Source organism: Nerophis lumbriciformis, linkage group LG11 (assembly GCF_033978685.3).
Source record: "Nerophis lumbriciformis linkage group LG11, RoL_Nlum_v2.1, whole genome shotgun sequence".
Taxonomy (NCBI): domain Eukaryota; kingdom Metazoa; phylum Chordata; class Actinopteri; order Syngnathiformes; family Syngnathidae; genus Nerophis; species Nerophis lumbriciformis.
Window position 1 is genome coordinate 3226043 of NC_084558.2, and position 26019 is coordinate 3252061.

At 38.5% G+C, this 26019-nt stretch overlaps 1 protein-coding gene across 1 annotated transcript; it reads left to right on the top strand.

Moving 5' to 3' along the window:
* Positions 1 to 24543, top strand: slc4a1b (solute carrier family 4 member 1b (Diego blood group)). Its single transcript, XM_061967840.1, has 18 exons — positions 1 to 153; positions 1809 to 1854; positions 2189 to 2369; positions 2440 to 2575; positions 5998 to 6070; positions 6279 to 6321; positions 6399 to 6583; positions 8218 to 8422; positions 10937 to 11140; positions 11213 to 11361; positions 14700 to 14894; positions 14969 to 15217; positions 18344 to 18433; positions 21535 to 21701; positions 21770 to 22011; positions 23748 to 23917; positions 23981 to 24154; positions 24232 to 24543. Exons 3-18 carry the CDS (start codon positions 2210 to 2212, stop codon positions 24310 to 24312), a joined length of 2523 nt encoding a protein of 840 aa, XP_061823824.1. The 5' UTR covers positions 1 to 153; positions 1809 to 1854; positions 2189 to 2209; the 3' UTR covers positions 24313 to 24543.
* The last annotated feature ends 1476 nt before the right edge of the window (positions 24544 to 26019 follow it).

A 26019-nucleotide genomic window follows, 5' to 3' on the forward strand; every position in this document is an offset into this window, starting at 1 on the left:
ATTTGACGGGTCAGCGTATTTTTGGACCACCCATCCTCATCATCATCATCATCAGACAGCATGCATGCATACATACATGCACACCGTTTATAAAGTCACAAATCGTTGACTTTCGGGGCTTTGTCGCGTCACACTGCTGCTTCCCTGCAAGAGGTAAGTGTCCATCTTACTGACAGTGGAGCTTCAACTTTGCAGCACTTTTGTATTATTATTGCAGTGTGAAAGTCCATCCATTTCAATAATAATAATAATCCCTTTACACTGACACAATGCTGTTATTCCAAAATGTATCGATTTTTGAAGTGAAACGGACTGCATCTATTAAACCTTTCTAATACTTTGACCCTCTTCCCAGTTAGAATCTCGTCTTAGGATGATGCATTAACCACCAACCTAAATAATACAAAATAATTCCAATATTTTGTTTATGCAGGGATAATACTTGAAAAAAAAATATGTTTTTATATTGTCCCTAAGAAATTATATTAGATGCTTTGTTTCGAATGTTGTCCCAGTGATTAAATAAAAATGTAGAATAAAATGCATTATATGTATTGTTTTTTAAATTATATTTGTAGATTCAGTTATTTTGCTACATCAGCATTAAAAGTGATGATCAATACTATGTACTAACTGAGCTGTACAAAGTGCTAGTTAATAGCAGATTAGTTGTGCATTGCATCAACTAATCACACTAATATACAAAAAAATATATATATTTATATATATATATATACATATACATATATATATATATATATATATATATATACATACATATATATACATATATATATATATATATATATATATACAGTATGATTCAAGGTGTCAATGCTATTATATATATTGCAATTTTACAAATGACATTTACATGGTAGAATGTGCACATTTTTGTTACGCATATACAATATATATATACTGTATAAACACAACCACAGGCGCCCCTAATGCTATGCATCCTTAATATTCCACCCCTTTGTTCATGTGTGTTTTGGAAATAAATAAGTATGTTTCCACATACAACTTCAGTGTTCCGGATCAATTTTGGATCAAATCAGTCTTTTTTTTTTTAAAAAAAGCAATGATTCTCTCTCAATATTTGTATACTTGCAAATGTTTTAAAGATTTTTTTTAAATGAATGTAGATCTTTTTATTTTTTATTGATGTATTTATTTGACAGGGACAGTACAATTAAACATTGCTACCCACAGGTAACCAATGTCAAAGTACATAAGACTTCTAGCCACAGGCTAATTTGCAACCCTTGTCCCTGGTTAGACTTTCAAAGAAAAGTGTAAAACACATACAAAAGGATTAAGACAAGTACAAAGATAAAAACTAATTTGTCCATACTACATCCAGTTCTAGTGCTCACACTTCTGATTTCCCTTAAGCCACTTTTTCAGTTTTGTGGAGAAAAGTTGAATGTCCGACTGTGACTTTAACTCCAGTGGCAAAGAGTTCCACAGATGTGAGGCCTTCACTGAGAACGCAGACTGACCCAGAGTTGTCCGGCACCTTTTCACTCTACAGCTCCCACCGATTGCAGCTGGAGTCTGCACACCTTCACTACTGTATCTTTGTATTTCTTGACACATCACATCAGGGCTTAATCCATTAGGACACTTAAAAATAGCTTTTAAAAAGTAGAAATGTATAAAATTATCAAAATGTAGCCGATGTAATTGTCAGTTAAATGCATTAAATCCTATGTTATATCTAATCAGTCAATGAAATGTGTCGATGAATGTGGGAAGCAAAGATGAAATACCTTCTTGATAATGTCAAATTTCAACAATTCTAGCCACCTGGAACATCACACACACGCCAACCCCAGCACAGATTATCAGGTGAGGGACACACACACACACACACACACACACACACACACACACACACACACACACACACACACACACACACACACACAAATTCATACACTCCCAGCACGCGACCACATATTGACAGTCCAAACATGCCCAGGGTAAGCTGTCAGTCCACACACAGACGATTGTCAGTGGCCCAGAGCCTGGAGCCTGTTTAACCTTTAGACACAGACTGTCACCAAAAGAATGCAATGCAAAGAAATCAAATTTAAAAAATCACACGAGGTGCCTAGAAAACAAGAATGTTCCTTGACATGTTCTTAAATGATGTAATGTCCATGTTCAATATCCATGGCAGTCTTCCCTTTGGCTGGGCGGGATGATGAAGGACCACAAGGAGCAGACCTACTGGCAGGAGACCGGTCGATGGGAAGGCTACGAGGAGAGCTTTGACCCCCAGTCCGGAGTGTGGGCGTCCTCACATGTCTCCTACCTCACCTTCAAGAGCCTGGTCCAGCTGCGACGTTCTATGAACACAGGTCACCCATTGCTTGTCCACATTTCCACGCGCTTCGTACGGCAACCGCGGTGGCGGCTTTCTGCTTCCAGGTGTGATGCTTTTCAACAGTGAGGAGAAAACCTGGGCCAGCATGGTTGAGAAGATGGCCGCTGAAATGCTCAAACTGAAGCAGATCAGACCAGGAGACCAGGAAGGGGTGTTGAAATCCCTGCAACAGAACCGCAGGTAACACCTATATCAGTCTCTCATCTCATTTGATCTCATCTCATTACAACCCCCATCCTCACATACTTCCAAAACATCCTTTTTATTTGATAAATAGTCTCATCTCATCTCCACTGTATAATATAATTGTTCATTTCCTTACTGTGGTACTAATAAAGTATTGCCTATGACGAGAGATGTCCGATAATATCGGCCGATAAATGCGTTCAAATGTAATATCGGAAATTATCGGTATCGTTTTTTTTATTATCAGTATAGTTTTTTTTGTTTTGTTTGTTTTTTAATTAAATCAACATAAAAAACACAAGATACACTTACAATTAGTACACCTCCCTCCCCCATTTACACTCATTCACACAAAAGGGTTGTTTCTTTCTGTTATTAATATTCTGGTTCCTACATTATATATCAATATATATCAATACAGTCTGCAAGGGATACAGTCTGTAAGCACACATGATTGTGCGTGCTGCTGCTCCACTAATAGTACTAACCTTTAACACTTCATTTTACTCATTTTCATTAATTACTAGTTTCAATGTAACTGTTTTTATATTGTTTTACTTTCTTTTTTCTTCAAGAAAATGTTTTTAATTTATTTATCTTATTTTATTTTATTAATTTTTTAATAAAGTATCTTATCTTCACCATACCTGGTTGTCCAAATTAGGCATAATAATGTGTTAATTCCACGACTGTATATATCGATTGATATCGGTATCGGTAATTAAAGAGTTGGACAATATCGGCAAAAAGCCATTATCGGACATCCCTACCTATGACTCTAAAAATGGCCTTATACCTTATATATCAAACCTCATATAATCTCATCTTTTGTACCACAGGAACTAATTTAGCTTTATCAAGTTGTATGTTTTCTGATGCTATCTGTTGACTCTAGATGTACATACTGTGGATGTAGTATTTCATGGTTTTTCATCTCATTTCTTCTCATCCCTCAGCAGGACTCCAAGACATCATTGTAAATGTCCTTTACTGTCGCATTACTTAGCGGCTATCTTCCTTTTTTTGCATCTCATTTGATTCCTTCTCATCCCACAGCATTTACTGTGGTCCAGATGTTTGATTACCTTATGTATTTATATATTTCCTCTCATCTGTCCTCATCCTGCAGGTAAACTCCAAATCTCCTTTGTGATCAAGTTTAGATATTTTATCATCTCCCCCCATGCTATCTCATCTCACATGTTCTCGTCTTGCAGCAATACTCCAAAACATTGCGAATGACCTCACTGTGAGAGGAATAAATGTTTATGTATTGCATCTCATGTTTTCTCATTTCATTTCATCTCTTATCACACTGCAGGTAGATGTCCAAAAGTTGTTGCACTTTAGCTCATCTCATCACTATTTCACCTGACCTCATCCCATGTGGGCCCTCACATTCTCATTTGTCTCCGCAGCCAACAAACTGATCCTGAGAGTCAAGCCTTGACTCATGCTCTCTGGTCTCACACATCCTCATTCTGCAGCAATACTCTATAACATTGTGTATTTCCTTACTTGAGGCTAATCTCATCTCACAGAATCTGGTGCTGTCTCATCTCCTCTCATCCTGCTGCTAAACACTGGACATCATTATGAATGTTCTTACTTTGATAGAAGGTGACCTATCTCCTTTATTTCTCATCTTCTTTCATCTAATCTCTTCTCAATTCTGCAAGTAGAACACGAACCATCATTACAAAATCTATTTACATTTTCATCTCATCTCCTCTCTCCTCCTCTTGCGACTAAACTCCAAACATGAAATGCAGTGAAGCCAATTATATTTATATAGCGCTTTTCTCTAGTGACTTCATTTAGGTTACATTTAAACCAGTGTGGGTGGCACTGATCTATATGGCGGAAGCGTGGATGGAACCTGGAAGTTGCTGGCACAGTGGCTCTACCAACCTAGCCACGCCGCCCCAAACATCATGAAAAATGTTGCTTGTCCCTTTTTATTTCTCATTTGATCTCATCTCTTCTAGAATCCAAACCATCATTACGGCATTTCCCTACAGTGAGAGTAATAAATCTTTACCTTGCCTTTTTACATTTTCATATCATCTCATATGTCTCATTCTGTCTCATTTCCTCTCATCTTGTTGACCTCATCTCATCTTAACCTGAGTGACATACACGTGGGGCCTCATACTCTCATTCTCATTTGTCCTTCCAGCCAACAAGCTTATCCTGAGAGTCAAGCCTGGCTCATGCTATCTCATCTCATCTCACGCGTTCTCATTCTGCAGCAATACTTCAAAACATTGTGCATTTTCTTAGAGTAGTGAATTACATTTTATATAGCTCAAAGCGCTTTACATTGTGAAACCCAATATCTACGTTACATTTAAACCAGCGTGGGTGGCACTGGGAGCAGGTGGGTAAAGTATCTTGCCCAAGGACACAATGGCAGTGACTAGGATGGCGGAAGCGGGGATGGAACCTGCAACCCTCAAGTTGCTGGCACGGCCGCTCTACCAACCGAGCTATACCGCCCCACAAGTAGGACAGGGGTGTCAAAGTCAAAGTCAACGAATGATCTATGGCCATCGGGATGATATTTGATTAGTATTAGAACCGGCCCGCAGGCCACAGCCGCCTGCTGCTGTTTTTAGCACGCACCATTACTCCATCAATTTTCAAAATGGGGTCTTATGGACCCTATCAGTCCTAAAAATGGGGTCCCACAGAAACATTTGGGGTCACACTTTTTTGTAACCGTTTTGAAAAAACAATGATGAATGTATGCATTATCCTGTTATATCTCACGTCCTATATTGTGTTTTGAAAAAACGTTGCTTAATTCATAAAAAAAAATAATACAAAAGAAAACACATTTTTTATGCATATGTAAATGTATTCAGTTATAAACTTCACTTTCTTCTTTTCTTCATGCGTCTAAACTTTACCGCTGCCGGTATTTTTTTCTATATTTTTATTGTAATATTTTCTGAAGTTGTCTTTATTTGTTGGTTTTAATACGGCCCGCGTGTGCACATATTTTCCTCCGTGCGGCCCCTGGGCCTAAATTAGACACCCCTGGAGTAGGACCAAAAGGTTCATTTTACATTTCAGCTCATCTCATAGTGTCTCTTATCTTGCTGTCAAACTCCAAAGCCTTTGTTTTAATTGTCATCTCATTTTCTCTCACCTCTTCTCATCCCTGCAGGTGGAATCCAAAGCATCATTAAGAATGTCCTTACAGTGGTAGTAATAAATGTTGACTTATCTATTTAAGTATTTTATCTCATGTTATCCCATCTCTCATCTCTTGTCATGCCGCAGGTAGACGTCCAAACATTGTTATGAATTTCATTACTGTAGGATTCATCTCATTATATCTCATACAATTTCCACCTCACCTCATGACATACAGTACATGAACGCCCTCATATTCTCGTTCATCCATGCAGCCAACAAGCTGATCCTGAGAGTCAAGCCTTGACTGATGGAGTGGATCTACGCAGGTTTTCAGTCAAGGAAAGTGTAAGTGGGTTTTTTTGCTTCCTGTAATCCTGATATGGCTTTCACACGTACACACACGTCCTTAAGTGGACTGCAGACCTCCTTCAAGGTTCCTGAGATCAAATCCAATGTGAACTTTGACCTGCTGACAGAACATACGTCACTAAACGTAATCTCATCAGTGGACTCTGATTGATTTGTTGTGAATGAATGTTTCTGTGTTGTGCAGAGGGATGAATGTGACCGTGTGGAGGCCTCCATGGTGTTAGTAGGTGGGCAGCTTGGTACTTCACCATCATCACCATCATATGTCGCTGCATCATGAAAATGATATCCTGGTTCCATGCAGGAGCTCTGGACTTCCTGGAAAAGCCTGTGGTTGTGTTTGTGCGTCTGAAAGAAGCGACTGCACTCGACTCGGCCGTGGAGGCTCCGCAGCCCGTACGCTTTGTCTTCGTGCTGATTGGGCCCAGCAACGCTGACATGGATTACCACGAGACTGGGCGAGCCATGGCGGCGCTAATGGCGGACAAAGTAAGTTAGCCAAAACAATTGTTCCAAATGATGCCGCTAATGTCGCCGGGTAGGGTTGAGCGATACTGCAAACCTGCTAGTGTAAAAACAAGGTCATAAGCCAAAACAGTATATTTATTTGCACATTTTTCAATATCCTTGATTTCTTTTTGTGATTCAACCTTAAATGTATTCATCAAAATAAAACACATACTTTTTTAGGCAATTTAAAAAAAATAATCTAACAGTATACACAAGCAACAACAAAATATATAATATCAAAAAAATACAAATATTCCCTTTTATTACTTACAACTGTTTATTTTTTGTGGTAATGATTTAACATTTCTTAAAAACAACAATATAAGACAGTATTAACACATTTAAATTATTTTCTTTTTCTCTTGTATTACTTACATTTGTTTATGTTTTTAGGTAAAAAAAAAAGATATATATTTTTACATATTTGTAAAATAATGTAACAAGATATAAAAACAACAATATTAACAAGAAAATATAATTTGTACCTTTTACTTGTATTACATACTATTGTAAATCTTGTCGTGCAAAAAAACATTTCTAACATATTTGTAAATAATTTAGCAACATATACAAACAAAGCTAAAAGACAATATCAACAAAATAATACAATTATTCTCTTATAACCTTTAATTACTTACAATTGTTTATTTGCTTAGGCAACAAATTATTCAAACATATTTGTAACTAATTTATACATATAGAAAACCAACAATATAGGACCGTATTAACAAAAAAATACAACTATTTTATTTATACATCTATTTATTCAAAATTCTTGTATTATTTAGGGTAAAAAAATATTTAAGCATATCTGTGGATAATTTAACAATAAAAAATATATTAAAATAAATAAATATATATATTTATATTTCTTATTACATACAGTTTCTTAAGCAAAACAAAAACTTCATAATTATTAACGTAAATATATGAAAAATAATTGTAATAAAAAGCACAGATATTTGTGGAAATAAACACAGAAGATAACTAAAAAAAAATATTATATTACAAAACCGACCCAATACCGATACTACGGGGACGGCGTGGCAGCAACCTGAGGGCTCCTGGTTCGATCCCCACATTCTACCAAGGTTGTGTCCTTGAGCAAGACACTTCACCCTTGCTCCTGATGGGTCGTGATTAGGGCCTTGCATGGCAGCTCCCGCCATCAGTGTGTGAATGTGGAAATAGTGTCAAAGCACTTTGAGTACCTTGTAGGTAAAAAAGCGCTATACAAGTATAACCCATTTACTAACCTTGGTATGGATACGATAGATATTTTAATCGATCTTCCCACCCCTTAGTGCATGGCCCTAAAGAAATATTAAAGCTGGGTCAAAAAACATTGACATCAACAGCTGTGGCTGTAGGTAACCTCTTCATGTAGTTCTTAATAATTCCTCAAGATGGCAGTAGCTGCATTTAAAGTACCCAGCATCTTTATCTACCTCGGCAGACACTTATAAAATGTTGCTCTTCAGCTGTTGGTCTGAAACCTGCTGTTCTGTACAATGAACTCATCTACGCTGTTAATACCGAGTTTGCTCGCTACCGCCATGACAACACTTGTTGTCCCTATTCATTACAGTAATACGTCCTTCTCTCTGCACCAGGTGTTCAACCAGGCCGCGTCGCGAGCTAAAAACCTCCGAAGCCTGACAGATGCTGTGGGCGACTTCATGGACTGCAGCATCGTCATCCCACCCACTGAGATCCAGAGTGAAGCCGTGCTCAGCTCCATCATCAGCTTCCAGAAGAAGTTACTGCAGGAGAGATTTCACTCAACTGAATCCATGCTGGACAGCAAGCCTTGCCAAGGTGTGTCCAACATCAACGACCATCTATGTCAGGGCTGTCAAACGTATAGGTTTTATCCAGCCCGCGGGATGAGTTTGCTAAGTATAAAAATGAGCCGACATTTTTGAATGAAAGAAACTGCTGTTCTAAATATGTCCACGAGATGTCGCAATAACAATTCTTTGTATCTTTGTAGATGATGCTACATATGTAAAAAAATACAAAAAAACACATGATGTTAGTGCACCAGTCGAGGAAAATGAGCAAACTATATGAATAACATCCTGTAATTTGATTTTGATATTCTTTTTTTATCCTGACAGATTAATTAATTAACACCAATGAGTTGACTGCTGAACAGAGGCACCGCGAGGGATTTTGGGGCCCATGAAAATAATCTTTATAGGGCCCCCAACCAGAGGCGGGTAGAGTAGCCAGAAATTGTACTCAAGTAAGAGTACTGTTACTTTAGAGATTTTTTACTCAAGTAAAAGTAAGGAGTAGTCACCCAAATATTTACTTGAGTAAAAGTAAAAAGTATGTTGTGAAAAAACTACTCAAGTACTGAGTAACTGATGAGTAACATACACACACATATCATATATATATATATATATATACACACACATATATATATATATATATATATATATATACATATATATATATATACATACATATATATATATATATATATATATATATATATATATACACACATATATATATATATATACACACACACATATATATATATATATATATATACATACACACACACACACATATACACACACACACATATATATATATATATATACATACATTGATATATACAGTATATAATTTATATTTATTTATTTTGCCGTTTTTGTTGACATGTTAAAGGTGTTTTAATGAATATACATGCATGTTTAACACATATAGATTCCTTTCTTTCATGAAGACAAGAATATAAGTTGGTGTATTACCTGATTCTGATGACTTGCATTGATTGGAATCAGACAGTAGTGATGATAACGTCCACGTTTTCAAATGGAGGAGAAAAAAAGTTCCTCCTTTCTGTCTAATACCACATGAAAGTGGTTGGTTTTTGGCATCTAATTTGTCCAGCTTCCATATTCGTTTTTATACACTTTACAAGAAATACATTGGCGGCAAACTCCGTAGCTTGCTAGCTTGTTTGCGCTGGCTTTCGGAGACTCTTATTTTGAAAGCGCAAGCGCGATGGAGCAGCACTTTTATTGTGAAGACAGGAACTGTGCAGTCAGTCTTTAGGCTTTTGACGGGACGTACGGTTGAAATAAAAAAGGGTATTTTTTCCTTCACACTTTTGATTGATTGATTGGAACTTTTATTAGTAGATTGCACAGTACAGTACATATTCCGTACAATTGACCACTAAATGGTAACACCCGAATAAGTTTTTCAACTTGTTTAAGTCAGGTCATGTGACCCTCTGTTTGATTGGTCCAACGTCACCAGTGACTGCATCTGATTGGTGAAACGCAGGCATGATGAAGGTCTGTCTGACAGACCAAAACAAACAAAGCGTGCATTAACAGATCGATAAAAATTAGTAGCGAGTAGCGAGCTGAATGTAGATAAAAGTAGCGGAGTAAAAGTAGCGGAGTAAAAGTAGCGGAGTAAAAGTAGCGGAGTAAAAGTAGCGTTTCTTCTCTATAAATATACTGAAGTAAAAGTAAAAGTATGTTACATTAAAACTACTCTTAGAAGTACAATTTATCCCAAAAGTTACTCAAGTAGATGTAACGGAGTAAATGTAGCGCGTTACTACCCACCTCTGCCCCCAACACAGTGTCATTATTTTTTCTGTATTATAATTTTATCATCATTAGGGGCCTCTCTGGACCCCCCTCCATCATGGGCACCTAGAATCCGTCTCCTTTACCCCACCTTTTCGGCGCCCCTGCTGATGAACATTATCACATAATTTATTCAGAAAGTATAAATAATAACGACAAATAAAGTTACAACACTACTAACCGCAACATGTAAGTGTAAAAATAAACCCAAGAACATTAAAGTTAAAGTAGCAATGATTGTCACACACACTAGGTGTGGTGAAATTTGTCCTCTGCATTTGACCCATCCCCTTGTTCACCCCCTGGGAGGTGAGGGGAGCAGTGGGCAGCAGCGGTGCCGCGCCCGGGAATCATTTTTGATGATTTAACCCCCAATTCCAACCCTTGATGCTGAGTGCCAAACAGGGAGGTAATGGGTCCCATTTTTATAGTCTTTGGTATGACAACCTACCGATCTCAGGGCTGACACTCTAACCACTAGGCCACTGAGTAGGTTACGATTTGTACATTTTCAGAATGTGCTTGTTCTATTTTTAAACAAAGAAAACAATCTGAAGTTGTCTTTATTTTTAAGTTATCGTGCCGTGATTTTACCAGTCCGGCCCACTTGGGAGTAGATTTTTCTCCATGTGGCCCCCGATCTAAAATGAGTTTGACACCCATGCTCTATGTACAAAAGCACCTACTTCATGGTTTCTATTTCCTGCAGTTTCCTTCTCTAGCGGACCGCCGCCTGAAGACCCTCTGGCCCGCACGGGGCGACCCTTTGGTGGGATGGTTCGAGATTTTAGAAGACGCTACCAGTACTACAAGAGCGACATTACAGATGCTCTCAACGCTCAGGTTCTTGCTGCCATCATTTTCATCTACTTTGCAGCTCTCTCGCCTGCCATCACCTTCGGCGGCCTCCTAGGTGATTAGACTTTGTACCAAAACTAGTAGCTCACATCATTTTGCCTTCAACCATTGTATTTTTCTCTTTTAGCGGACAAGGTAGAGAACATGATGGGCGTCCCGGAGCTTCTGATCTCAACAAGCATCCAGGGCATCATCTTCTGCTTCGTAGCTGCCCAGCCTGTGCTTGTCATCGGCTTCTCTGGTCCTCTGCTAGTGTTTGAGGAGGCCTTCTATGCTGTGAGTACAACATAAACCATTATCGCCATGGATGCTTCAGTGTTATGGTCCACAGTAGTGTTGTCCCGATACCAATATTTTGGTACCGGTACCAAAATGTATTTCGATACTTTTCTAACTAAAGGGGACCACAAAAAATTGCATTATTGGCTTTATTTTAACAACAAATCTTAGGGTATATTAAACATGTGTTTCTTATTGCAATCAAAGAACAATTTTGTCCTTAAATAAAATAGTGAACATTGTCTTTTAGTAGTAAGTAAACAAACAAAGGCTCTTAATTAGTCTGCTGACGTATGCAGTAACATATTGTGTCATTTTTCATTCTATTATTTGGTCAAAATTATTAAGGACTAGTGGTAGAAAATGGATTATTAATCTACTTGTTCATTTACTGTTAATATCTGATTACTTTCTCCTTTAACATGTTCTATCTACACTTCTGTTCAAATGTAATAAACACTTATTCTTATGTTGTTTGGATGATACCACAAATTTGGATATCAATCCGATACCAAGTAGTTACAGGATCATACAATGGTCATATTCAAAGTCCGCTACTTTTTAGAGGTGGTATAGTACCAAATATAAGTCATTATTATCGCAGTACTATACTAATACCGGTATACTCTAGTCCACAGTCTCAACTTTGTTGGAGCAGCCCTCAGTCTTCTTTTGAATAGAATTTGATAGAAGACAAATGGCTGAAGAGTATCAAAAGAGCACAAATAAGCACTCATGCTAACGTTAGCCGCTGCTGTGTCTTAGTTCTGCAGTATTGCACTCCACAATCTACACTTTCCTGAAGCGATTTGTCTTCTAATAGATGACCAAAAAAATAACTCTCATGCTAATGGAATCTGTTGCTTTTTTGATTGATTGATTGAGAAGTTTATTGACATCTTAAAGAATTTAATCCATGTAATGCCTTAAAAAGGTAAATGGATGGCACATTGTGGTCCATTAAATATTCATCACATTTGATACATTCAATAATAAAATATATATAACCTGTAATGTGTAAATAAAAAAATACGTTAAAAAAAATGATATATTATGTACATATACACAGTATACATGTCAGGTGATTTGAAAAACAATATATACAGAAAATAGGGGGGGGGGGGGGTGTATACACTATGTACATGACTATGCACATGTTGACTCCAAGAGTGTGCAAAACAGAATGAGAAATATATATACACTATAACCACATATAAACCTGCTTGATGCTTCGGAAAGTTGCTTGGGATCAATTTTGGTTCAGATCAGGTAGAGGTTGAGCCAAGCCATGATTTTTTGGCAGTTTTAAAATTTAGTAGGGAAGTTCGAATTTGAAGGTCTGTTGGTAGTGCATTCCACTGTGTGGTGGCAAAATAGTAGAATGCATTTTTTCCCAGGGGAGTCTTGAATTTGGGGGGGGACAAGGTCTGAGGAAGTCCCTCTCGTGTAGTACCTGTGAGCATCACTTACTCTGGTGAAATAGTTGGACAGGTACTTAGGGACAGTTTCTCTGAGTGTTTTGAATACCAGGCACATTGCAATTTGGTGTACTCTTTCCTCAACTCTAAGCCATCCCAATTTGGTCAAGTGGGCTTGAGTGAGGTGAGTCCTGTATGGGAGGTTGAGCAGAAGTCTCACCAGCTTGTTTTGGGAAGTTTGCAGTTTTGTTTTTAGTGGCTTGGGGATACTGATGAACCATGAGGTGCAGGCGTAGTCAAAATGGGCAAAAGTCTTAAGTGTATCCCTGTTGATAAACGCAGAAATCCTGCCCAAAAATCTACTTTTATTATTGATCTTGGTGATTGCTTTTAATGCCATTTTTTCACCCGAGAGAGTGTTGTCCAATATACAACCTAGGTAAATTACCTTGTCTTTGCTGGTGATTATGGTATCACCTGCTTTAATCGTAAAGCCCGGGGATTTACCTAGGTTGTGCTTGGACCCAAATAGGATGGTCTCTGTTTTACCCAGGTGTAGTGACAGTTTGTTATCGGAAAGCCGGAGACAGAGATTACTTAGTTTGTGCTGAGTGCACTTTCAACCTTCAGTTTGTCCCTGTCCGAGGCCAGGAATTCAGAATCGTCCGCGAACAGGAACAAATTTCTGTTACAAGCTGATTTCATGTCGTTAATGTAAATCAAGAATAACAATGGTCCCAGAATGCTCCCCTGTGGGACACCACAGCTCACCTTGAGGGGAGAGGACAGTAATCCGTTCACCTCGACCACCTGTTCTCTATCCTCAAGGTCTGCTATATTAGACTCCATAGTCTCTACTTTGCTGCAGTCACCCTCTTGGATAAAAGTTGTCTTCTAAAACATGGCTAGAAAAAAAAAATGTGTGTGGAAACTGCAGTATTATACTCCACAGTCTCCACTTTGCTGCAGTGGCCTTCAGTCTCCTCTTGGATGCAATTTGTTTTCTAACACATGGCTAGAAAATTCAAAAGAAAATTAAGTATACATGCTAACGTTAGGCTTTGCTGTGTCTTGGCACTGCAGTAATATGCTCCAAAGTCTCCACTTTGCTGCAGTGGCCCTCAGTCTCCTCTTGGATACAATTTGACTTCTAATACATGGCTAAAAATACTTTTTTTTTTTTAAATGATGCTAGTGGTAGTTGTTGCTGTGTGTTTTGGTCTGTGGTAATAGACTCCACAGTCTCCAGTTTGCTGCAGCGGCTACCAATCTCCGCTCGGATAAAGTTTGTCTCCTCATAAATGGCTAGAAATGACCAAAAATGAGAACACATGCTAGAGCAGGGGTGTTCAAACGTTTTGACTCGGGAGCCGCATTGGGCTAACGAAATTTGTCTGGAGGCCAAATACATGTACATATTTTATTAATATGATGGATGTAGTGGATTTAAATGGGTGTAATTTTGAATTTTTTTGATGGTGTTTGGACATTTTTCATAATATCCACAATGTTCAGTGAGCCGGTTGTGTTATATTTGACTATGTGTGTTGACTTTTATGTTGGTTCCTTTTTCTTTTTTTTTTGCACCATGACTAGGGAAGGTTGTTTGGAATATGCCATATAAATAACTGCTGTGCTGTTAATTTAAATTTACTTCCAAGGGTCATTGATCTGATTTACTCAAAAATGTCTACAATATGTCAGCTGACATGTTGCTTTCAAAGAACTGCCTGGTATTTAAGAATAATTTGAATGCTTTGTTGTTTTATTCTTTACAATCTCGTCTTTGCTGCAGAGGTCCATAATGTTGTTGCCCTCAGTCTTCACTTGAATGAAATTTGTTGCATTTCTGTTCAATGCGATGTGCTTTTTACAGTTTTAATTGTCACAAATTTTTTGGCGTGCCCTTTTATACAGTTCTGCAAGTCCCAGGACATTGAGTACATTGTCGGGAGAGTGTGGGTGGGCGTGTGGCTGGTCATCATCGTGGTGGTCATCGTGGCCTGCGAGGGAAGCTTCCTGGTGCGCTTCATCTCCCGATTCACCCAGGAGATATTCTCCATCCTCATCTCCATCATCTTTATCTACGAAACCTTCGCTAAGCTGGCGAGGGTAATCATTCCTTCACCCCTCATTTGTACCATACTTTTAAACGGATTAGAAATACGATAACTCTCCCACTGCAGATCTTCAAGGCCCACCCGCTGGTGCTGAATTACGACCATCTGAACACATCAATAGAAAACCCCTGGGGCCCGAGGGTGGAACAGACAATAATGTACGACAACACCACCGGCAACACCACCATTATCGTCAACACCATTAAGCCGCCTTACCCCAACACGGCCCTGCTGTCCATGTGCCTCATGCTTGGCTGTTTCTTTATCGCATACTTTCTGCGCCAGTTCAAGAACGGCACCTTTCTGCCTGGAAAAGTAAGTAGAACCGCAGAATCATGTATTTGTTCATGGATGTTCGACCGAATTGCTGCCATTTTCATCAACGTGAAATAAAATGAATAAATAAATGATCAAATTAACTGTAAAATAAATGTAAAAAATATCAAGTCCTGAACATTGATCTGATTGCATATGTAATGCTTTAAACCAGTGTTTTTCAACCTTTTCTGAGCCGAGGCACATTTTTTTCATTGAAAAAATCCCAAGGCACACCACCAGCAAAAAACATTAAAAAATTAAACTCAGCACCCGATATTGAAAAGTTGTTCTCGCAATTGTTGGATACAAATTCTAACCATAACCAACCATGCACTGTATCTCGTCTCAAAGTAGGTGTACTGTCACCACCTGTCACATCATGCTGTGACTTATTTGGAGTATTTTGGTGTTTTCCTGTGTGTAGTGTTTTAGTTCTTGTCTGGCGCTCCTATTTTGTTGTTGATTGTCATGTCATGTAGAGATGTACTTTGTGGACGCCGTCTGCTGCGCCACACGCTGTAAGTCTTTGCTGTCGTCCAGCATTCTGTTTTTGTTTACTTTGCAGCCAGTTCAGTTTGATTTTCGTTTTGCGTAGCCACCCCTAAGCTTCCATGCCTTCTGTTTATTTTTGGTTTAAGCATTAGACACCTTTTTACCTGCACTCTGCCACCCACTGTCGCCTGCATATTGTGATCACGACACATCATGTTCCTGACATCTACAAAGCAATTAGCTACCTGCTGCCACCTACTGATATGGAAGAGTATTACACGGTTACTCTGCCGATCTCTTGACATCACAAATAATTACTGGTTTGCAAATAATATTTTTAACCCAATTAGGTGAAATTACATAATTTACCAAACAATATCCCACGGTACACTAGTGTGCCGCGGCACAGTGGTTGAAAAACACTGATTTAAACTACTTTAAACACTGGAAAATATCATTTGCTGCCTGTCCATGTTCACTAATTTAGACTTTACCACAGAATATAATCAGTTAAACCCTCAGAAATATATAAATACAGATTTGTCTCAATCCTTATCCCAACCATACTTTTTTTTTTAAATGCACATTTTAGTTGTGTCCTTGGGTTTTAATTCTGTCATGTTACCCTAACAATTTTAACCCCTCTGAAAAAATGTAAAATATTCCACAAGTCACATGATACACAGGAAGTTGCATCATTCCTCAGTCATATAACTTGGTACTTGACACGTGACACATTATAGCTGTTAGCATGTTAACATTAGCATACTAACTTTTATTGTTAATTTTGCAGGTGTACACCTCAGAGTGATATAACTTGGTACGTTTTCAGCTCAGCTCAGAGTCACATATGTTGTTCATAGATGCTGTCTGGCCAGTGTACTGCCTTATAGCATTTCAGTTCAGCTTTTTTTTCTTCCAAAATTGCATATTGTAGTTTGTAAGTAGGTTCACTCATGTATTTTTTCAGGTATATTTGTTGAACTACAAACTACTGTTCATTTATGAGATGGGCTTCACATTTCAGCACAGTCCTGTTTCCTTTTTTTTTTTTTTAAATAGTTGTTTGTCAAATCACTAAAACATGCTTTAAGTCACAATGATTTTAGCATGATGCCATGTGGCTCATTTTCATGTATTTGACAATTCAAGGCTAAAATCACAGTCCTGAGTCATCTTTGATGTAGGAACATTGTTTACACAAAAATAATGTTGCCTGAGCTGAGACTATGCACATTTAGAGTCAATGTGTGTATTATCAGATTTAGAGTTAAAAAGAAACAGAAATTTAAGTTTTAATTTAAGAGACTTTTAACAAGCCATTGAAATGATCCTGAAAATGGTACCTAAGATGATTTTAATCTACATTTAAATACTTCCTTGGGTTGTAGATAATGTGTTTTGGACATGCTTTGGTGTAAACATGCGTCAATTTTGCTCCACAGTCACTTTAATAAGTCTGTCTGCAAGATTTTCAACGGTGCAGGCGTTCCCGGATTGCAAATGAAACCACGCCCCACCCTCTCTAAAAGTATCATCATTTAGCTTTTGAAAATGTACAGTTTAATTAACTATATTGAAGATGTCACTGCTGTTTTATTTCCGGACACGTTCAGAAATAAATTTCATAAACTACATCGATTCACCCAGTCACAAAAGTAGGTACACTAGCACACTCTCCATACGATTCAGACTCTACATGAAAAAAGGTGTTTTTAGCAGCACAATCAGGGTTATTATGCGCATGCCAATTTTAGATAAAAATAAAATTCATATCTTACCTTTTTTGTGTTTTCTCATGGCCTGAAGCAGAGTGGAAAGAGCCCCACACCCTCTGGCTGAGGAGTCATATTATGATTTTTTTTTCTATACATTTAAAACACTTCCTTGTGGTCTACATCAGTGGTCCCCAACCGGTTGGTACCGGGCCAACCGATTGGTACTGGGCCGCGGCCGCATAAGAAATGAAAAAATAAAAAATAAAATTTTTATTTTATTTATTTTTTTATTAAATCAACATAAAAAACACAATATATACATTATATATCAATATAAATCAATACAGTCTGCAGGGATACAGTCCGTAAGCACACATGATTGTATTTCTTTATAACAAAAACAAAAACAAAAAATACCATAACCCTCCACCCCCCGAATCGGGAAAATATCGTTTTTGAATTGAGAATCGCGTTGAATCGAAAAAAAACACGATTTTGAATCGAATCGTGACCCCAAGAATCGCTATTGAATCGAATCGTGGGACACCCAAAGATTCGCAGCCCTAATATGTATGTATAATCAACGTTGTATTAATGTCTTGTGCCTGCTGGGATGCCTCCATGGTTGGATTTCAAATTTGCGGGACTTATGCAGATTCCAAATACACAAAAACAGGTACCAATAGGTAAGAAAAGTTGATCCCCTTTAATGTCTAAATAAGAACGTGCACCTCAGTCTTAGGTCACAATGTAGCCAAACTGCAAAACCCCCCGAACAGAGCCATCCAAAACTGCTTGCAAGCTCACGCCAAAATACATGAATCTTATGATTTATATCCTACATTGTCAGAAAAGACACAATTCACCCGATCCCCTTTAAGTTGTGACTCACTACATTGAATTGCTCTTACAGGTCCGACGTTTGATGGGTGACTTTGGTGTTCCCATCGCTATTTTCCTCATGATTGTCGTGGATTACTGCGTCGAGGACACCTACACGCAGGTTAGCTAAGAACGTATTATATATATACAACCTCATATAATGATGGCCTCTGTTCCAATGGAGGCCTTGGTTAGTTGCCTCAGTGTTGGAAAGAGAAACACATCAGCATGGTCTAATGGCAGGGGTGTCAAACGTAAGGCCCGAGGGGCGGATCAGGCCCACAAACAGGTTTTATCCGGCCTGCGGGATGAGCTTGCTAAGTATAAAAATGTACCTGAAATTTTTGAATGAAAGAAACTGCTGTTCTAAATATCTCCAGTGGAGGTCGCAATAGCAATTATTTGTATCTTTGTAGATTATTCTGCATATGTACAAATTAAAAGCCTACTCAAATGAATTTTTTTTATTTAAACAGGGATAGCAGATCCATTCTATGTGTCATACTTGATCATTTCGCGATATTGCCATATTTTTGCTGAAAGGATTTAGTATAGAACAACGACGATAAAGTTCGCAACTTTTGGTCGCTGATAAAAAAAAAGCCTTGCCTGTACCGGAAGTAGCGTGACGTCACAAGTTGAAAGTCTCCTCACATTTCTCCATTGTTTACACCAGCAGCGAGAGCGATTGGGACCGAGAAAGCGACGATTACCCCATTAATTTGAGCCAGGATGAAAGATTGGTGGATGAGGAACGTGAGAGTGAAGTATTAGAGTGCAGTGCAGGACGTATCTTTTTTCACTCTGGCCGTAACTTAGGTACAAGGGCTCATTGGATTCCACACTCTCTCTTTTTCTATTGTGGATCACGGATTTGTATTTTAAACCACCTCGGATACTATATCCTCTTGAAAATGAGAGTCGAGAACGCGAAATGGACATTCACATTGACTTTTATCTCCACGACAATACATCGGTGAAGCACTTTAGCTACGGAGCTAACGTGATAGCATCGGGCTTAACTGCAGATAGAAACAAAAGAAATAAACCCCTGACTGGAAGAATAGACAGAAAATCAACAATACTATTAAACCATGGACCTGTAACTACACGGTTAATGCTTTCCAGCCTGGCGAAGCTTAACAATGCTGTTGCTAACGACGCCATTGAATCTAACTTAGCTACGGACCTCGACAGCGCTATGATAAAAACATTAGCTCTCCACCTACGCCAACCCTCATCTGCTCATCAACACCGAAGCTCACCTGCGTTCCAGCGATCGACGGAGTGACGAAGGACTTCACCCGATTATCGATGCGGTCGGCGGCTAGCGTCGGATAGCGCGTCTGCTATCAAAGTCAAAGTCCTCCTGGTTGTGTTGCTGTAGCCAGACGCTAATACACCGCTAATATACCTTTCTTCTTGGCAGTCTCCATTGTTCATTAAACAAATTGCAAAAGATTCACCAACACAGATGTCCAGAATACTGTGGAATTTTGCGATGAAAACTGAGCTTTTTGTTTTGGATACAATGGCGTCCCAATACTTCCGTTTCAACCATCGACGTCACGGGCATACGTCATCATACCTAGACGTTTTCAACCGGAAGTTTCGCAGGAAATTTAAAATTGCACTGTATAAGTTAACCCGGCGGTATTGGCATGTGTTGCAATGTTAATATTTCATCATTGATATATAAACTATCAGACTGCGTGGTCGGTAGGAGTGGCTTTCAGTAGGCCTTTAAACCACATGATGTTAGTACATCAGTTGAGGAAAATTATCAAACTGCATAAATAACATACTGTAATTTGATTTTTATATAATTTCTTTATCTTGATAGATTGAAAATGAACACTAATGAGTTGACTGATGAACATTATCATATAATTTATAGTATAAATAACGACAAATAAAGGTAGAATACTACTAACCGCAACATGTAAGTGTAAAAACAAAACAACACATTGTGAGTTCTACAATTTCAGAATGTGCTTGTTCTATATTAAACAAAGAAAACAATCTGAAGTTGTCTTTATTTTTTAGTTATCGTGCCGTGATTTTACCAGTCCGGCCCACTTGGGAGTAGATTTTTCTCCATGTGGCATACTTGCCAACCCTCCCGGATTTTCCGGGAGACTCCCGAAATTCAGCGCCTCTCCCGAAAACCTCCCGGGACAAATTTTCTCCCGAAAATATCCCGAAATTCAGGCGGAGCTGGAAGCCACGCCCCCTCCAGCTCCATGCGGACCTGAGTAACGTCGTGTGCGCAACACCACGTAAATCGTTGGCCAACTAAAAAGTAACCCCAGTACGCTATAGCCAACATTCACCAGGAGATGGCAACAGACAAACATAGATCACGATTACATTCCTCCCCTTTTAGAAATGTATAGAAGTTACTCAAAATAAATAAACAACCCAACCAAAAAATGCAGCAGCTCAATTAAAAAACTGTACTTAAGCCACATTCTTTTCTTTCTTTTTTTAGTACTGAACTCTTAACCCTCATTTATAAAAAATAACATGCTTATTATACAAACAGTATTTGTACACCTTTAACACAGATTTTTATACTGTCTTCAGAGATTCAGTTTTTTTGGTGGTACTCGAAACCTTTCTGGGTACCTGCGAAAGGGTGTTCAGCATGGTTGGAAAAATAGTGACAGAGAATAGAACAAGGATGGACAATTCAACCCTTAACTCAACAATGAGTAGATGAGTGTTATGTGTGTGTATATGTGTAAATAAATGAACACTGAAATTCAAGTATTTCTTTTATTTATATATATATAATAAAATATATATATATATATATATAGCTAGAATTCACTGAAAGTCAAGTATTTCTTATATATATATATATATATATATATATATATATTTATATATATATATATATATATATATATATATATATATGAAATACTTGACTTGGTGAATTCTAGCTGTAAATATACTCCTCCCCTCTTAGCCCCGCCCCCAATCACGCCCCCGTCCCAACCCGACCACGCCCCCCCACACCCCACCCCCACCTCCCGAAATCGGCGGTCTCAAGGTTGGCAAGTATGCCATGTGGCCCCCGATCTAAAATGAGTTTGACACCCCTGTCTTATGGCCTTGCTGCAAGAATAGTACAAACCTGAATAGTACAGTGCATCTCTTGTCCGAATCAACAATATGCCTCAAATACACACTAAATCCAACTGACTGTATGTGTAGAAACTAGTGGTCCCTAAAGGTCTGATGGTGTCCAATCCGGCCAAAAGAGGCTGGCTCATCAATCCATTTGGAGAGCACACTCCCTTCCCCGTGTGGATGATGTTTGCATGCTGCGTCCCGGCCTTGCTCGTCTTCATCCTCATCTTTCTGGAGTCTCAAATCACAACGTATGTCCACACTATCCCTATGAAGCGCAATGATGCAGGTGCACCTGTAACGAAGTGTCCCCCGCCAGCTTGATCGTGAGCAAACCCGAGAGGAAGATGGTCATAGGCTCCGGATTCCACTTTGACCTCCTGGTCCTGGTGGGAATGGGTGGCATCGGCGCCATATTCGGCGTGCCGTGGCTCAGCGCTGCCACCGTGCGCTCCGTCACGCACGCCAACGCCCTCACGGTCATGAGCAAAGGACCCAAACCTGTAATCGAGAGAGTGCTGGAGCAGAGGATTAGCGGCATCGTGGTAGCACTGCTGGTTGGTAGGTACTAGGCACCAGTACCAGTAAATCATCAAGTTCATTTGTGTTTGTATTAGGGTTGTACGGTATACGGGTATTACCGTATTTTTCCGACTATAAGTCGCAGTTTTTTTTCATAGTTTCATAGGAGCGACTTATGTGTGAAATTATTAACACATTACCGTAAAATATCAAATAATATTATTTAGCTCATTCACGTAAGAGACTAGACGTATAAGATTTCATGGGATTTAGCGATTAGGAGTGACAGATTGTATAGCATGTTCTATATGTTATAGTTATTTGAATGACTCTTACCATAATATGTTACGTTAACATACCAGTTGCTTATTTATGCCTCATATAACGTACACTTATTCAGCCTGTTGTTCACTATTCTTTATTTATTTTAAATTGCCTTTCAAATGTCTATTCTTGGTGTTGGTTTTTATCAAATAAATTCCCCCCAAAAATGCGACTTATACTCCAGTGCGACTTATATATGTTTTTTTCCTTCTTTATTATGCATTTTCGGCCGGTGCTACTTATACTCCGGAGCGACTTATACTCCGAAAAATACGGTAGTATGGTACCGCGATACTAATGAATCATATTCGGTACTATACCGCCTCTTAAAAGTACCGGTCTGACACCACCCTGCGCCCCCATCATCGTCACGTCATGACATTGCTGGTTTACGAGCAGACGAGCATGTTCCGCAGTGCACAATGACGGAGTACTTACAAGCAGACACAGTGTGTAGACAGAAAAGGGAGAACGGACGCATTTTGGCTTAAAAACTAACGATAAAGGTGAAGTTATAACACTGAAACGCCCTCAGGAAGAGTTGCTTTAAGACCTCGCAGCTAAAATCCAGCCCCAGTCGGCAGTGTTTTAGCTACTTCTTAATCACTAATCCTCGCCTCCATGGCGACAAATAAAGTAAGTTTCTTACAAGTATCATCCCTGCAGGACAAGGAATAGCTAAACATGCTTCACTGCACACCTTAGCTCACCGGTATCAAAATGTAAACAAACGCCATTGGTGGATCTACACCTAACATCCACTGTAATGATACCAAGTACAGACACGTATCTAGTCGATACTACTATGATTACGTCGATATTTTTTAGCATCACAACATCTTCTTTCGTTTAAAAAAATGTATATTATGTTTATAAACTCAGGAAATATGTCCCTGGACACATGAGGACTTTGAATATGACCAATGTATGATCCTGTAACTACTTGGTATCGGATTGATACCCAAATTTGTGGTATCATCCAAAACTAATGTAAAGTACCAAACAACAGAAGAATAAGTGATTATTACATTTGAACAGAAGTGTAGATAGAACATGTTAAAAGAGAAAGTACGCAGATATTAACAATAAATGAACAAGTAGATTAATAATTCATTTTCTACCACTTGTCGTTAATATTTTTGACAAAATAATAGAATGGAAAATGACACGATATGTTACTGCATATGTCAGCAGCTAAATTAGTTTGCTTACATACTAATAAAAGACAAGTTGTCTTGTATGTTCACTATTTTATTTAAGGACAAACTTGCAGCAAGAAACATATTTTTAATGTATCGTAAGATTTTTTGTTAAAATAAAGCCAATAATGCAATTTTTTGTGGTCCCCTTTATTTAGAAAAGTACTGAAAAGTATCTAAATAATTTTGGTACCAGTATCGGTACCAAAATATTGGTATCGGGACAACACTAATTTGTATGTTTGTGTCAAGGTTTGTCCATTCTGATGGAGCCCATCCTTAAGATGATCCCCATGTCAGCCTTGTTCGGGATCTTCCTCTACATGGGAGTCACATCGCTAAACGGCATCCAGCTGTGGGACCGTATGCTGCTTCTCTTGATCCCTAAGAAATACCATCCAGATGAGCCGTACGCCACCAGGGTAAGAGCCTCCGTAGACATCTCTGCGAAAGGTTCGAGGTTTAATGCGACAATTGTTACACAGGTGAGCACCGGCAGAATGCACCTGTTCACGGCAATCCAAATCGTGTTCCTTGCTCTTCTGTGGATCATCAAGTCCAGTCCGGCATCTCTCGCACTTCCATTCATTCTCATCCTCACCATTCCCTTGCGCATAATAATGACCGGGCGTCTCTTCACTGAGCTGGAGATGAAATGCGTAAGTACATTTTGGACATGCACTGTTTTTTTGGCATCCAACATTTACTTCAATGTTCTGTTGTTTTTTTTTTGTAGTTGGATGCTGATGACGCTAAAGTGACATTTGAGGAAGAGCCGGGACAGGATGTGTACTGGGAAACACAGATGCCATTGTAGACAACCACAATTTAATCAAATATATTTGATCATATTGAAATATGACACAAAGGAACTTTTGCTAAAGATGTTTTTCCTTTGTAAAGTGGGGCCAGACTATTTTTTATTAGCAATTGTCATTTCTATACAGTCAATGTTTTAATGTTGTATATTAATAGTATAAACTATTGATTACAATAAAAAAAAAAACATAATAAAAAAAGACATGTGATGTCTTGTTTTTTAAACATTCATCCATCCATTCATTCACTTTCTACCGCTTGACCCTCTCAGGGTTACGAGGTGTGCTGAAGCCTATCCCAGCTGCACTTGGGCGAAAGGCGGGGTACCCCCTGGACAACTTGCCACCTCATCGCAGGGCCAACACACTGCACTCCAAATCTGATTTTTTTTTATATATACGTCCACTTTCATTTACTTTCATGTAAAAAAAACACACTAATTTTAAGGCGACTTTTATTTTATTTTGTAGTAGTAGCGACCCCCTACAGGTCAACTTCCTTTGTTTTCACTTTATGGAAGTGTGCATGCAAGTGACGTTGTGGCCACATCGGTTGCCACATTTCCTGTGCGCGTTTACACTGCAGTGTGATAAAAATCACATTTTACTTGTAGTGTAAACTGGAAAAAATCGAATCTAAAAAAAAATCCGATTTGGGCCACGTTGGCCTGTAGTGTAAACGTAGTCAGACCGACAACCAGGGGCGTCACTAGCTTTTAAGGACAGGGGGGGCTTGGCCCCCAGGAGATGCACAGGATGCGAGCGAACGTTACGCACAAGCACAAAACTTCACAAACGGCTAACAAAGACTTAGAAATTATTCATTGGTATTATTATTATTTTAAAAAAATGCACGGGACGAAATGAAATGCTCCCCGGGACGATGGCTTTTAACCATTTTTTTTCTTTTTCTTTTTATGTATTTATTCATTTTACATTTTATATTAAATGTCTTGGTTTTTCCTCCCTCTGAAAATGCTATGAAATGTTTAACAAACCATCCTATAATAATACAACAGCTGTTAATGTAACAATACAATAAAACAAATATATTTAATGATGTTTTTTTTCATTATTTTAACAATAGGCTAATGTATATTACTTTATATAGATTCTACAAGAAACACAAAACTTAAAAACTAAATGATTTACAATTGCACACACAAGGTTTTGTGCAGCTTCACTCATTGTAAAGGAAGATAATGTGCTTCGTACACCTGCAGGACCGCAAGCAAGGTCGCAGAGAAAATGCGGACTGGAATTTGAGTGATGTGGGCATTTTCTATATGAACAAGTGGAATGGATTGGATACCGACGCACTAAAGGGGCTCTCTACCTTACGCTACAAAGTGAGGGGAAACTGAGTGAATAATAACAGGTTATATGATTATTTATTTAAACTCATATTTGGGCCACTTTATAATGACTATGTGGGCATGTATTTGTAAAAAAAAACAAAAAAACACCAAATTATTTAGGGGGGCTTAAGAATATTTTAGGGGGGCTTGAGCCCCCCTAAAATATGCCTAACAACGCCAATGCCAACAACATTTACACATTAAGGCCAATTTAGTGTTGTCAATCAGCCTATCCCCAGGTGCATGTCTTTGGAGGTAGGAGGAAACCGGAGAACCCGGAGAGAAGTCAGTTCACTTCATTTAATTTAATTCTGCACATGCAATCCAGGTTACATGTGTGCACTAACT

Bases quoted from the DNA above. Each gene is read 5' to 3' on its own strand.
- slc4a1b (XM_061967840.1), top strand. From the start codon at position 2,210: ATGATGAAGGACCACAAGGAGCAGACCTACTGGCAGGAGACCGGTCGA. The intron at 2,576-5,997 runs GTAACACCTATA...TCATCCATGCAG, and splicing joins TCCCTGCAACAGAACCGCAG to CCAACAAGCTGATCCTGAGA. The intron at 14,895-14,968 runs GTAATCATTCCT...CTCCCACTGCAG, and splicing joins CCTTCGCTAAGCTGGCGAGG to ATCTTCAAGGCCCACCCGCT.